The following is a 13,451-nucleotide window of genomic DNA, read 5'->3' as shown; positions in this document are numbered from 1 at the left end:
AATACTTGGAAATTTCAATACCCCACTTTTTTATTAAATATTTCATATGACAGAGTTAGAGACAGAGAGAAAGGTTTTCCTACCGTTGGCTCACCCCCCAAATGGCCGCTATGGCCGGCGCACTGCGCCAATCCGAAGACAGGAGCCAGGTGCCTCCTTCTGGTCTCCCATGCGGGTGCAGGGCCCAAGCACTTGGGCCATCCTCCACTGCCCTCCTGGGCCACAGCAGAGAGCTGGCCTGGAAGAGGAGCAGCCGGGACAGAATCTGGCACCCCAACCGGGACTAGAACTCGGGGTGCCGGCGCCACAGGCAGAGGATTAGCCAAGTGAGCCGCAGTGCCAGCCTTGACCCTTTTTTTTTAATGACTTTTTTTTTTTTTTAATGTTTATTGGTTTTTTCATCTACTTGAAAGGCAGAGATCATCCGTGTGCTGGTTCACCCCCCAAATGCCTGCAACAGCCAGGGCTGGGACAGGCTGAATCCAGGAATCGGGATTTCCATCTGGGTCTCCCTCATGGGTGGCAGGGGCCCAAGCACTTGAGCCATCATGTACTGCATCCCAAGATGAACTGGAAACCAAATCAGAAGTGAGGTGCCAGGACTCAAATTGGCAATCCAATAGGGGATGCAGGTGTCCCACGTGACAGCTTAACCTGCTGTGCCAGGACACCCACCCCTCAGTACCCCACTTTCCTATAAAAAGGATAGAACAATAAAGTAGACCAACAGAAAAGAAAGGAAACCTGGCCTGGAAGATGAGCCAGCCAGACCTTGTAGACATCTATGGAACATGGTACCCCGCAACAGCAGAATACAAATTCTTAGGTCACATTCTTCAGAGCAGAACAAGTCTCACTAAATTTAGGAAAATTGCAATCATGCATATTCTGTTTACAGCAGAGTAAAGTCAGAAGTAATGAGGGGCCAGCATTGTGGTGCAGTAGGTTAAGCCGCCACCTATGATGCTGGCATCCATGTGTGTGCCAGTTAGAGTCCCAGCTGCACTGCTTAACCCAGCTGCCTGCCGATGGGAAAGAAGCTGAAGATGGCCCAGGTGCTTGGGCCCCTGCACCCACCTGGAAGACTCAGGTGGAGTTCCAGGCTCCTGCCTTCAGCCTGGCCCCGGCCCCAGCCGTTTGCTGCCATTTGGGGACCAAACAAGTGGATGGAAGACCTGTTTGTCTCTCTTACTCTATGTAACTCTGCCTTCCAAATAAATCCTTTTTGAAAAACATAATGTAATTGGGGAAATTCACAAATGTGTGAAAAGGAAATAACACACTTTCTAGAAACTGCTGAGTCAAGGAAGATACTACACCAGAAGGTGAGAGCGCCAAGTCAGTGTCCCACCCTCCCACCTTCAGAAACAGGAATGAACTAGGCTGGAAAACAGCAGTGGGAAAGAACTAGTAAAAGCACATGTGCTCCAAAGAGTGCCGTCCAAATAGAGATCTCTCAGCACTCAAGAACACGAAAGCTGACCAAAGATAGGCAAAGGCCCCGAAGAGACATCTCACCAAAGACACAGATAGCACTGGCGGCGCGGCTCACTAGGCCAATCCTCTGCCTGCGGTGCTGGCACACCAGGTTCTAGTCCTGGTCGGGGTGCCGGATTCTGTCCCGGTTGCCCCTCTTCCAGGCCAGGTCTCTGCTGTGGCCCAGGAGTGCAGTGGAGGATGGCCCAAGTGCTTGAGCCCTGCACCCGCATGGGAGACCAGGAGAAGCACCTGGTTCCTGGCTTTGGATCGGCGCAGCACCGGCCGTAGCAGCCATTTTGGGGGGTGAACCAACAGAAGGAAGACCTGTCTCTCTGTCTCTCTCTCTCTCACTGTCTAGCTCTGTCAAGTAAATAAAACGAAAATTTAAAAAAAATTTGCAGGCTGTAGTATTCAGCTATAGCAACAGAAAACAGAGAGGCAGCAGGTGAGTGGAGAAACTACTTTCAGACAACGCTGTGTTTGTTTAGCATCGAGGCTGCTGCTGTGACGCTGCCAAGTTAAGCCACTGCTTGTGAGGCCGGCATCCCATGTGGGTTCCAGTTCAAGTCCTGGCTGTTCCACTTCTAATCCAGCACCCTGCTAGTGTGCCTGGAAACACAGCAGAAGATGGCCCAAGTCCTTGGGCTCCTGCACCTGTGTGGAGACCCAGATGGAGTTCCAGGCTCCTGGCTTTGACTTGACCCAGCCCCAGCCATTGCAGCCATTTGGGGAGTGAACTAGAAGATGGAAATTCTCTCTGTGTCTGTGCCTCTCCCTTTTGTAACTCTGACTTTGAAATGAATACATCTTTAAAAAAACATATATTATTTGGCACTAAAAAGAAATGAATTATGAAGCCATGAAAAGACAGGAACCTTACATGCATGCATAGTACTGAGTCAAGCTATCTGAAAAGGCTACCCCCAGTACAATCCTGTCTTGTCTTCTGGGGAGAGAAAACTGGAGGCAGTCAGCAGAGGAGTGGTTGCTACTGTGTAGTGGGGGGACATGGTGAAGAGGTGGAGACAGGATCTTTAGGGCAGTGAAACTGCTCTGTGATAGCATGGTGGTAGATGCAGGCTACACATTTGTCCAGCCCCGTAGAATATACGTACAGCACCAAAAATGAACCTCCTGTGAACCACCCAGTCGCTCAGAAAATATCACTGTGCCGAGATGCTGGTAGGAAGTTGTGCCTGTGTGGGAGCCAGGGGGTGTTTGGGAACTCTCTGTACTTTCCAGTCAATTTTGCTGTGAACTGAAAACTGCTCTTCAAAAAAGTCTGTTAAAAAAAAAAAATCTTCCAACAAAGAAACACTGAAGAGCAGATGGCTTCACTGGCGAATTCCACCGAACCGTAGGAGAACTAACACCACTTCTCCCACTCTCCCAAAAAGGAGGAGGAGGGCCGCGTCACAGCTCATCCTAGGAGGCCAGTGTTAACGCGCACACCAGGGCCGAGGGACAAGCAAACTGCAGACAGGATCCTTGGTGAATACAAAGCGACAGGCCTCAGAAGAGACAGGCACACAGCCCTAGTTTGAGTGTGTCCTCCAGAGTGGATGTGCTGGAAATTTAATCCCCAGTGCCACCGTGTTGAGAGATGATGGCACAAGGCTCTGCCTTCATAAATGGATTAACGTTCCTGCGGGCGAGGGGTCCTGATAAAGGACGAGTCCAGCCCCCTTTCCCTCTCTCCAGCTCCTTTCACGCAGTCTTGCCCTCCTGCCTTCCACCGCAGTGTGGCAAAACAAGAAAGCCCAAGAAAGGTCAGGTGCAGGTCCCTCAGCCCCCCACACGGTAAGAAATCTCTATTACAATGTACCCAGTCTCAGATACTCTTCTCTTAATAGCAGAAAATGAACAAAGGCCCACACCAAATCTAGGAGCATCTTAAATATTTTACACCATGATCAAAGGGGACTTGGGGATTCTCACAGGACTGCAAGACCGGTTCAGTTGATAAAGCTAAGTTAACGCCACGCCTCAGATGAACAGGATGAGAGAAGAGAAACAATGATCATCTTCATTAGATGCTGAAAGCACTCGGTGCGGCCCAGTACCCTTTCATGATAGAACACTCAACAACTAGAATTACAGAGAATTTTCTGCATCTGATAAAGCACATCAATGAAAAGCCACAGCTGACATCATGCTTAATGAAAACTTCCCACTTAAGATTGGGAACAAGACAAGGATGTCCGCTCCCACTACTTCTATTCAACATTGTTCTGGAAGTTATGACCAAGACAGGTTAAAAAAAAAAAAATGAGATGAAAGACACTGAAATTGAAAACTGAAGTAAAACTATATTCATCCATAGCATGATATTTTATAAAAATGAAAGCCTCAGAGAATCCACATGTACAAAAATAGTAAACAAGTTCAGCAAAATAGCAGGTTATGAGACCAATACACAACCCGGTTGTCTTTTTATACACTAGCCATAAAAACCTGAAAATGACCTTGAGAAAATTCCATTTACAATAGCATCAGAAATAAAATACTTCAGGACATTTCAAACCTTAATAGAAATCTGTAGTACTCAAAATGGTAATACTGGCATAAAGATAGGTAGAATAAGCCTGTCTTTAAAATAGCTCCCCCTACGTAATAGATGTTTTTCAACCATGGCCATTTAATGGCAAAACCACAGTCTGTTCAACCAATATTACTGAGATACAGTAGCCACGTGTGAAACAAGCTGGGCCCTTACCTAACACCACACACAAAAATTCATTCAAAATGGAATAAAGGGGCATAGTGGGTAAGCCACCACCTTGACACCAGCATCTCATATGGGCACGAGTTTGAGTCCCAGCTGCTCCACTTCCAATCAAGTTCCCTGCGAACGTGCCTGGGAAAAGCAGCGGAAGATGGCCCAAATGTTTGGGCCCCTGCACCCATGTAGGAGACCCAGATGAAGCTCCTGGCTTCTGGGAGTGAACCAGTAGATGGAAGATATTCACATTCTCTCTCTCTCTCTCTCTCACCTTCTCCTCACTCCCTCCCTCTCTGTATCTCCGACTTTCAAATTAAATAAGTAAATCTTTAAAAAAAAAAAAAGCAAATCTTCATGACTGTGGGTTAGGCCAACACTTTTTGAGAGATGATACCAAAAGGGTTTGATCTAAGGGAAAACTGATACATTGCATTAAATTTTTTTTTTTGTCCGTAGAAACTGGTGTTTATTTTCCGTCAACCTCATTTCCATGTTTGCATCAGAGCCCATGACAAGCAGCCTAAGACCACTCAGTGGTTGTTCCCACCCACTCGGTGGCCTGAGCAGTGGGCGCCGCAGCCCAGTCTTCCGTGGCAGGCTGGGCACTCCAGTCCTCAGTGGGGAACTGCTGAATGGGCACAGAGGGCACCTGCACGCCTTCGGGCCAGTCGGCAACCTCAGGCTGAGTAGCGGTGAACTCGGGCCCTGGGGCCATCCATTCACCCTGAAACTCCTCCTTGGTCACAGCTTTTTCAGCGGCGGCCTGCTCTTCTTTTTCAGTCTCTTCAGGATCTCTGTAGAAGTAGAGATCAGGCATGACCTCCCAGGGGTGCTCACGGGAGATGGTACCACGCATGCGCAGAACCTCCCGGGCCAGCATCCACCACATCAGACCCACTGAGTGGGCTCCCTTGTTGTTGCATGGGATGGCAATGTCCACGTAGCACAGAGGAGAGTCTGTGTTACACAGAACAATGGTAGGCAGGTTCACGTAAGAGGCCTCCGTGAGAGGCTGGTGGTCAGCCCGAGGATCAGTAACCACCAGAAGCCGTGGTTCCCGGAAGGCTGCCTGGATCTGGTTAGTGAAGGTTCCAGGTGTGAAGTGGCCAGCAATGGGAGTAGCTCCAGTGGCAGCAGCAAACTTCTGCACAGCTCTCTGGCCAGTGTTCCTGGAGGACATCACGCTGACATCAGCAGGGTTTTCAATGGCCACAATGGCACGAGCCGCCAACAGAAGCTTCTCCCAGGTCCTCTTCAGATTGATAATGTAGCTGCCATCACTTTTCCTTTTGTAGATGTACTGTTCCATCTGGAAGTCAAGGTTGGTGCCACCTAGGTGGGTTCCTGCCATTGCATTAAAATTTTAAAAAATTTGATGCAAAAAGAAGATGAATACAAGCCACTGAATGGGAAAAAATATTTGCAAGTTGTTTCTCTGATAAGTGACTTGTATTCAAAATGTATAACTTAATAAGAAGACGAGTGTTGAACTAAACAAAGACCAACCAAATGGGAGACACAAAAGTCATTTCTTTGGCACTGTTCCAGCAAGTCGGCCTGTGTCACCTGCGTTTGGCAGAACCTCCTGGGCAGGCGGGGCGGCAGGACAGCTTCCTGGCAGGAGGTGACGCCCCTTGCGCCCTGATGGAGGCTGTCAACCTGGGCAAGCTGAGGGCTTGACCGGAGTGGGGCACCCTGTGGGATTGCTCAAGGGGCACTTTTGGCTCTGGCTGGTGCTAAGTTGGAATTGGGAACAAAAATGAGCGAAGCTATCCGTTATTAATCAAGTCCTGGCCCCTTGGGGTCAGTAGCTACAGAGGTCAATGTTTAGCTCCTTGGACAACAACTAGAGATAGCAGCTGGCTTCTTAGAGGCTGGCCTGTAGCAGCCTGCCCTTCTGGACTGGGGACTGCAGATCAGAGACCGGTTTCCTGGGCGGGCAGCTGCAGGTCAGAACTTGATCTAAATGCTCTAGCCCTGGTCCATTTGTATAGTCAGTCCTACAAACAACCCAGTTTAAAAGTGGGTGAAGGACTCGAGTAGACATTCGAGCGAAGAAAACATGGATGACTAAGAAGCACCTGAGAATGTGTTCAACACAGTTAGTCATCAGGAAATGCAAAAAAGCCACACCGCAGCACTGCATCCTACTGCTCCAGTCACTGACTACCGTGAGCCACTGGGACCTCACAAATCACAGTGATGGAAAACTGGGAGCCCCTCTGGACAGCAGTTTCACGGTTTCTAAAGGGGCCACACGCAGCTCACCATACGATTCATAAGTTCTGCTAAGATTCTACACGACAGAAATGACCCCACACATGGGGCCGCACTGTGGTGCAGCGGGTTAAGGCCCTGGCCTGACGACCGGCGTCCCATGTGGGCGCAGGTTTGAGAGCCGGCTGCTCTATTTCCGATCCAGCTCTCTGCTATGGCCTGGGAAAGCAGTAGAAGATGACCCAAGTCCTTGGGCTCCTGCACCCACATGGGAGACCTGGAAGAAGCTCCTGGCTCCTGGCTTCAGATTGGCGCAGCTCTGGCCATTGCAGCCACCTGGGGAGTGAACCAGCGGATGGAAGACCTCTCTCTCTCTCTCTCTCTGCCGCTTCTCTTTCTGTGTAACTCTGACTTTAAATAAATCTTAAAAAAAAAAAATGACAACACACGGACAGAATTGCACATGGATGTTTGCGGCATTCCTATTTATAAAAGTCAAAAAAAGAGGAAGCAGCCACTTGTCCATCAGCTGATAGACGTGTAAACACGTGGTCAGTTCGTCTAATGGAATAAATGAAGCTCAGGAATAAGCATTTAAACTTAGCCTCAGTTTTGAATTCCCAGAGCCGTTAACCAAAGCCCAAAGCTTGCTGACTCGGACATAGCCTGTATCTCTAGAGCCAGGCCTGAGACCCGCCCCCTCCTCCTAGCACAGGCCCTGCCACTCTGACCCCGGCTCCTGGTTTAGTGTCTCTATGGTTTGAATATGGTCTGTCCCCTCAAAACTCATTGTGAATGGGTGAATTCATTCATGCAACGAATGGTGAGTGGGCTGTCTGGGAGTGGGTCTGCCGTAAGGGCTGGCTTTGGCTAGGTCCCTGTGTGCCCACTCGCTGGGCCCTGCACTGCCTCAGGGCTCTAGTAGCAAGAGCGCCACTATCCACCGTGGCCCCTTGGCCTGGGGCCAGAAGCATGAGCCAAAAGTTAACCTCTAACCTCAACACTTGCACAGCCTGCAGCAGTGTGCCATTAGCCACAGAGGATGGACTAGGACAAGTGTTCCCTGCCTTGGCCTCTGCCACAGTGGCTGAGAGGGGAGGCCACATCAGTCAGCGCCTTGCTCTCGCTGTGCCCCACGGACTTCCCAGTCACCGGCGTTTTCCTCTCGGGCTGTAAGCAGGTGCTTCGGGTCAAGGCCGGGAATCCCACTTCCCCCTCGTCCTGATTCTGACCACAACACTGGCTCCTGCCACTCCTGCCCCAGGATTTCTGTCTTCACCTCTATGCCGGGACATCAGCTTTGCCAAGCATGAACCTGCGACACGAGGTCGTCCAGCTTCTTGCTAATTCAGAAGCGAGTGCCAGAGCTCAGGGTCTGTGAATACAGGGACAACGTGACACCTGTTGTCCTTGCCACTCCTCTGAGGCTTATCTGGGTCCCCTCCTGGGACCATCCTCCAAGGCCTGGAGGGGAAAGTGAGCACTGGGCTTGTCTTGGGGTGCAGGGGTCACGGCTGCTTCGGGGCTTCTGGAGAGGAGCCGGCGGCATGACCACGGCCGAGTGAGGGCGGATTTCCCAGCAGAGGATCCGCCGGACTTGGAGGTGGTGTCACAGTGCCTGGGTGGATGCGTGCTTCCAACACAGGGCTCCCTGTCCCAGGGCCTGAAGTCTCGCCACCTCCTGTAAGCCACAGCCCTGGCCCTCAGCTCTCGGGTCGAGGAAGAACACTGCGGCCTGCCTAGGGGTTGAGGGAGAGCGGGTTTCTAGTTCCAGCTGGTGCCCGGAGCCTGTCTTGGGCGCTAGAAGTTGGAGAATCAGTGAGTGCCGCCTAGGGAGGACGGGCTCCGGGCTGTGCGGCTTTGCAACTTCACTGCCGCTGACCTGACTGAGGCTGTGGGCCATGGAGTCGATCTCATTCTTCCCTGGTTTCCTTGCCTGTAGAACACGGACAGTCGTGGTACCGAACTCATGGCGTTGTTGATTGCTTCAAGGAGCAGCTGCCTCGGATGCGCTCCGTGGGAAGCACCTGCCCTGTTGTGATGCCGGGAGGATGAGCGAGTGCACCCACAGCCTCCCCGGGCCCCACGGACCGCCGCCCGTGCCTGCTCCAGGTACCAGCTCCTGGGCCGTGGGGCTGCTGGACCCCCGCAGTGCCAATGGCAGAACAGCAGGTGCATTGGCACGGAGCCTGCATGGCTGAGGCTGGGAACGTGCTGGGGCTCCAGGTGGGGGGAAGGCAGCTGTTGCCTCCTCGGTGCTGTTTCTCGAAGTTTCCCCTAGGCCTAGGTTGGCTTAAAAAAAAAATGGTCCCTAGACAATGAGTTAAGTAGACTCATTGAAGCATAAATTGTGCTACAGAAATACATCTCCACTGATTTCAGCCCAGTGCTCTGAAAGAGAAACCATGATCCTGTTTCCCTCCATCCTCCACCCGTGGGGCATCCCCTTCCATTGCTGTGCGGGCTGCAATTGTCATGCTTCTAGAGCCTTCGACGTGGGCTGCAGGGTCCACCGTTGGCTTCAGCCCCTCTTAGCCCACGCACGCAGGACCCTGAATTCTGTAGCCCCTGGGGCTGCAGCCGAAGTTCCCGTGGCGGCTGTTGGGTCCCTTCTGGCTGTATGATCTGGTAGCTGCTACTTGCCATGGTGTGGACGGAGGACTCCCAGCCCGCCTTGTTCTTTGAGGGTGCCTGTGGTGGGGGTGGGGGAGGTGGCGTCTGTTCCTGGGATAGCATCCTGCTATCCTGGATTGTGCGTGGGGCTATCTGGAGTGGTCAGGGGTGGGAACCTTTTTTCTGCCAAGGCCCACTTGGATATTTATAGCATCATTTGCAGGCCTACAAAACTACCAACTCCAAAATTAGCCTGCAATAGATTTACCGAAAGTCAAGTCCCACCTGCGTTTGCCTTGGCAGCACCACACCAAATGATTTGGCAGGTGTTATATGGCCCATGGGCTGGACGCTCCCCTCCCCCAACTTAAAGTGTTCCGAAGGTAATGGGAGATAGTGGGGGGTCTGGACATAACCCAGACCCCTGCGAGGAGTTTCAGGGGTGCAGACAACTTCCACGAACCACCTCCTGCTGTTGTGTGCACCCTGGCTCGGGGCACTGCCACTGCTGAGACCCTTACCGTCTCTGGATTCTCCCCTTATTAATAATCCACGTGTGTGCAGTAACAGACATGCATGTAACATAGGCTAAGGAGCTGTGATGCACACACCCACCGCCAGCCCAAAAAAGAGCGTCCCCAGCCCCCTCGCCTCCCGCAACCTCCTCTGGTGTGGCTTCCACGCGCTCCACTGTTTATCACCGCCAATGAGGAACTCCTGGGCAACACCCCATGGGAGGCTATGAATTCTGAGCGCCCACTCTGAGCCCAGTAGACCAAAGCAACCTATGGCTTAATCAGAGCCGCTGAGCGTGGGCTGGTCGCGGAAGGCCCTGTGGTCAATTAACCACGCTGTAACCAATGACTGGTTGATTGACTAAGCTGTAACCAATTGAGCTTTTTCTATCGTCCGCCTCGTTTTCTCTGCGAGGGCTGCCTGATGACCCTGTTAGTTGGAGTTTGCTGAATCCGCTTTGGTTCTGGGAATGGCCTCATTCACGAATCGTTTTGCTTTTTTTCCTCCTTCAAATAAACTCTACAAAATGTAATTGGTTTAAGGGAATTTCCCTTTTAACAACAATAACAACAACAAGATATCAGTCTGTGTAAACTCTATATCATGTGGGGTTTTGTCCAAGGATTTTATGTTTGGCGCACGTCGGTGCCTGCAGCTGTTGTCCATTTCCCAGGGTGCGCGAGATCCCATGGTTTGGGCGCCTCTGCTAATGGCCTCCTGGGTATTTTCCGTGCTGGCCTCTCACAGATGAGGCTGCCGCGCGGTAAGCTCGGGCGTGAGTCAGCCCCTCCATGGAGGATCCGGCTTCTCACAGCGGCATCCTGGTTCCTGCTGCCACCGGGGGTGAGTCCCTTTTGCTCTACATCCTCACTGGTCTTTTCAGCTTTTTAAATGCTTTGCAACTTGGGTGTTTATGAAAGATCCCCCTTGAGCCAGAACACGCCCACGAGAAAATGCCTCCATGTAGGTTCAACTTGATGCCCCTTGATAGGCGTAACTCCCACCCCCAAAGAGGACACGAGGCGTTTCTGTGACCCCACAGAGGTCACCGATGCACTTAGCGGCCGTCTCCACACTTGGTCCCGGGTAACCACATTGCCTTCTGTCAGGGAGAGGAGTTTGGCTTCGTGGGAAGGTTCTGAGATGCAGCAGCAGCCCGCAGAGCCGTGTGTGTCTGGAGTTTATCTACTTGGCTGCCGGTGGACACCAGGATACTTTCCAGCTTCAGTTTTTGTTGTTGTTGCTTTTTGGACAGGTAGAGTTATAGACAGAGAGAGAAAGGTCTTCCTTCTGTTGGTTCACTCCCCTAATGGCAGCTACGGCCAGCGCTGAGCTGATCCAAAGCCAGGAGCCAGGTGCTTCTCCTGGTCTCCCATGCGGGTGCAGGGCCCAAGGACTTGGGCCATCCTCAACTGCCTTCCCGGGCCACAGCAGAGCTGGACGGGAAGAGGAACAACCAGGACCAGAACCGCCGCCCATGTGGGGTGCCGGCGCCACAGGGCGGAGAATTAACCAAGTGAGCCGCGGTGCCGGCCCCAGCTTCAGTTTTGAAAACAATAGTTGGCCGGCGCCGTGGCTCAACAGGCTAATCCTCCGCCTTGCGGCGCCGGCACACCGGGTTCTAGTCCCGGTCGGGGCACCGATCCTGTCCCGGTTGCCCCTCTTCCAGGCCAGCTCTCTGCTGTGGCCAGGGAGTGCAGTGGAGGATAGCCCAAGTGTTTGGGCTCTGCACCCCATGGGAGACCAGGAGAAGCACCTGGCTCCTGCCATCGGAACAGCGCGTTGCGCCGGCCGCAGCACGCTACCGCGGCGGCCATTGGAGGGTGAACCAACGGCAAAAGGAAGACCTTTCTCTCTGTCTCTCTCTCTCACTGTCCACTCTGCCTGTCAAAAATAAAAAAAAAAAAATAAAAAAAAAAAGAAAACAATAGTTGTACACTTTTTTTTTTTTTAAAGATTTACTTATTTATTTGAAAGTCAGAGTTACACAGAGAAGGAGAGGCAGAGAGAGAGAGAGAGAGAGAGAGTGAGTGAGTGTGAGTCTTCCATCCACTTTTTCCCAATTGGCTGCAATGGCTGGAGCTGCACTGATCTGAAGCCAGGAGCTTCTTCCGGGTCTCCCACGCTGGTGCAGGGGCCCAAAGACTTTGTCCATCCTCTACTGCTTTCCCAGGCCATAGCAGAGAGCTGGATGGAAAGTGGAGCAGCTGGGTCTCAAACTGGCACCCATATGGGATGCCAGCACAGCAGATGGTGGCTTTACTCACTACAGCGCCAGCCTCAAACTCGACAAGATTTATTTATTTGAAAGAGTTAAAGCGGGAGAAGGAGAGACAGCAAGAGAGAAAGAGGAAGAGAGAGAGATTGATCTTCTATCTCCTGGTTCACTTCCAAGAAGACTGTAACAGCCAGGGCTGGGCCAGACCAAAGCCATCAGCTTCATCCATTTCTCTCACCTGGCTACAGTAGCCCAAAGTACTTGGCCTGCTGCTTTTCCCAGGCACATTAGCAGGGAGCTGGATCGGAAGTAGAGCAGCCGGTGCCCATATCGGATGCCAGCGTTGCAGGCAGCAGCTTGGCCCGCTGTGCAGCAGCGCTGGCCCCGGTGGTGAGCTTTTAGGTATAGATATTTCCCGGTGAACACCTGGGCTGGAATTGTGGGGTTGTAAGGCATATGTTTGTTGAGCTTTGTTGGAAATTGCCCAGCAGTTCTGGGTGACGGCTGCCCTGTTTCTGGACGCACTGCCACTGTGGGTGGCGGCAGGGGCTTGGTGTTGTCACTGTTTTCCTTTTAGCCCTTGGCTGGGTGCAGAGGAGAACTCATGTGGTTTCGATCTGCCTGGCTCGGCTCCCTGAAGAGGCGTGCTCTAAGTGTTTGACATCCATGACCTCTGGTTGTGAGGAGGCCAGGCATGTTGTGTGTGTGTGTGTGTGTGTGTCCATGATCTCTGGTTGTGAGGAGGCCAGGCACGTTGTGTGTACATATGTGTGTGCATGTATGTGCATATGTGTTTGCCTTCTTATTGCTGTGAGTGTTCGTTCTGTACGTGTGATACCTATCTATACATGAACATATGTGTATCTCCTCTGGTTTGTGGCTTGCTTTTCCATTTGTTTTACTGAACAGATATTTCCAATTTTGACTAAGTCAAATGTGTCAAATTTTGCCATTAGTGTCTTTTTGTATTGCAAGAAATCCTTGCCTACCCTGAGGTCATGAAGATATTCTCCTGTGTATTCTACAAGCTTCAGCCTCCACATTTCTGCCTGTGATGCATCATGGGTGTGCGTGGTGCGAAGTGGGAGGTGAGATCCGTTTTCTCTGGTGTGAATACCCAGTTGGAGCAGAGCTTACAGAAATGACTCTGCTTCCTGCCGTTCAGTTACCTCGGTGCCTTCGTCAAGAATCACTTGCTGGTGTCCATGGGATCTCGTGTTGTGTCCCATCTGTCTGTGTTTATGCTGCAACCACACTGCCTTCCATGCTGGAGTTTTGGGGATGAGTGTTGAACCGGGTAGTGTAAGTCTCCAATTCTGGTCTTCAGGACTGTGGCATCCATTCCAAACCATTTGCATCAACACATAAGTTTTTTTTTTTTTTTTAATTTGACAGGTAGAGTTAGAGAGGGAGAGAGAGAGAAAGGTCTTCCTTTCGTTGGTTCACCCCAAATGGCTGCTGCGGCTGGAGCTGCACTGATCCAAAGCCAGGAGCCAGGTGCTTCTCCTGGTCTCCTATGCGGGTGCAGGGCTCAAGCACTTGGGCCATCCTCCACTGCACTCCCAGGCCACATCAGAGAGCTGGCCTGGAAGAGGGGCAACCAGGACTAGAACCTGGCACCCATATGGGGTGCCGGCGCTGCAGGCGGAGGATTAACCAAGTGAGCCACAGCGCCGGCCCCAACAC

General features: G+C 51.8%; 1 protein-coding gene across 1 annotated transcript; it reads right to left on the bottom strand.

Annotated features, from left to right (window-relative positions):
* Positions 1-4,721: 4,721 nt before the first annotated feature.
* Positions 4,722-5,552, bottom strand: LOC133771058 (small ribosomal subunit protein uS2-like). Its single transcript, XM_062206786.1, has one exon. The coding sequence runs from the start codon at positions 5,550-5,552 to the stop codon at positions 4,722-4,724; it is 831 nt and encodes a 276-aa protein (XP_062062770.1).
* Between the last annotated feature and the right edge of the window lie 7,899 nt (positions 5,553-13,451).

This window comes from Lepus europaeus, chromosome 12 (genome assembly GCF_033115175.1).
Source record: "Lepus europaeus isolate LE1 chromosome 12, mLepTim1.pri, whole genome shotgun sequence".
Taxonomy (NCBI): domain Eukaryota; kingdom Metazoa; phylum Chordata; class Mammalia; order Lagomorpha; family Leporidae; genus Lepus; species Lepus europaeus.
The sequence above is the reverse complement of the archived record's forward strand: the minus strand, read 5'-3'. Positions and strand labels throughout refer to the sequence as shown.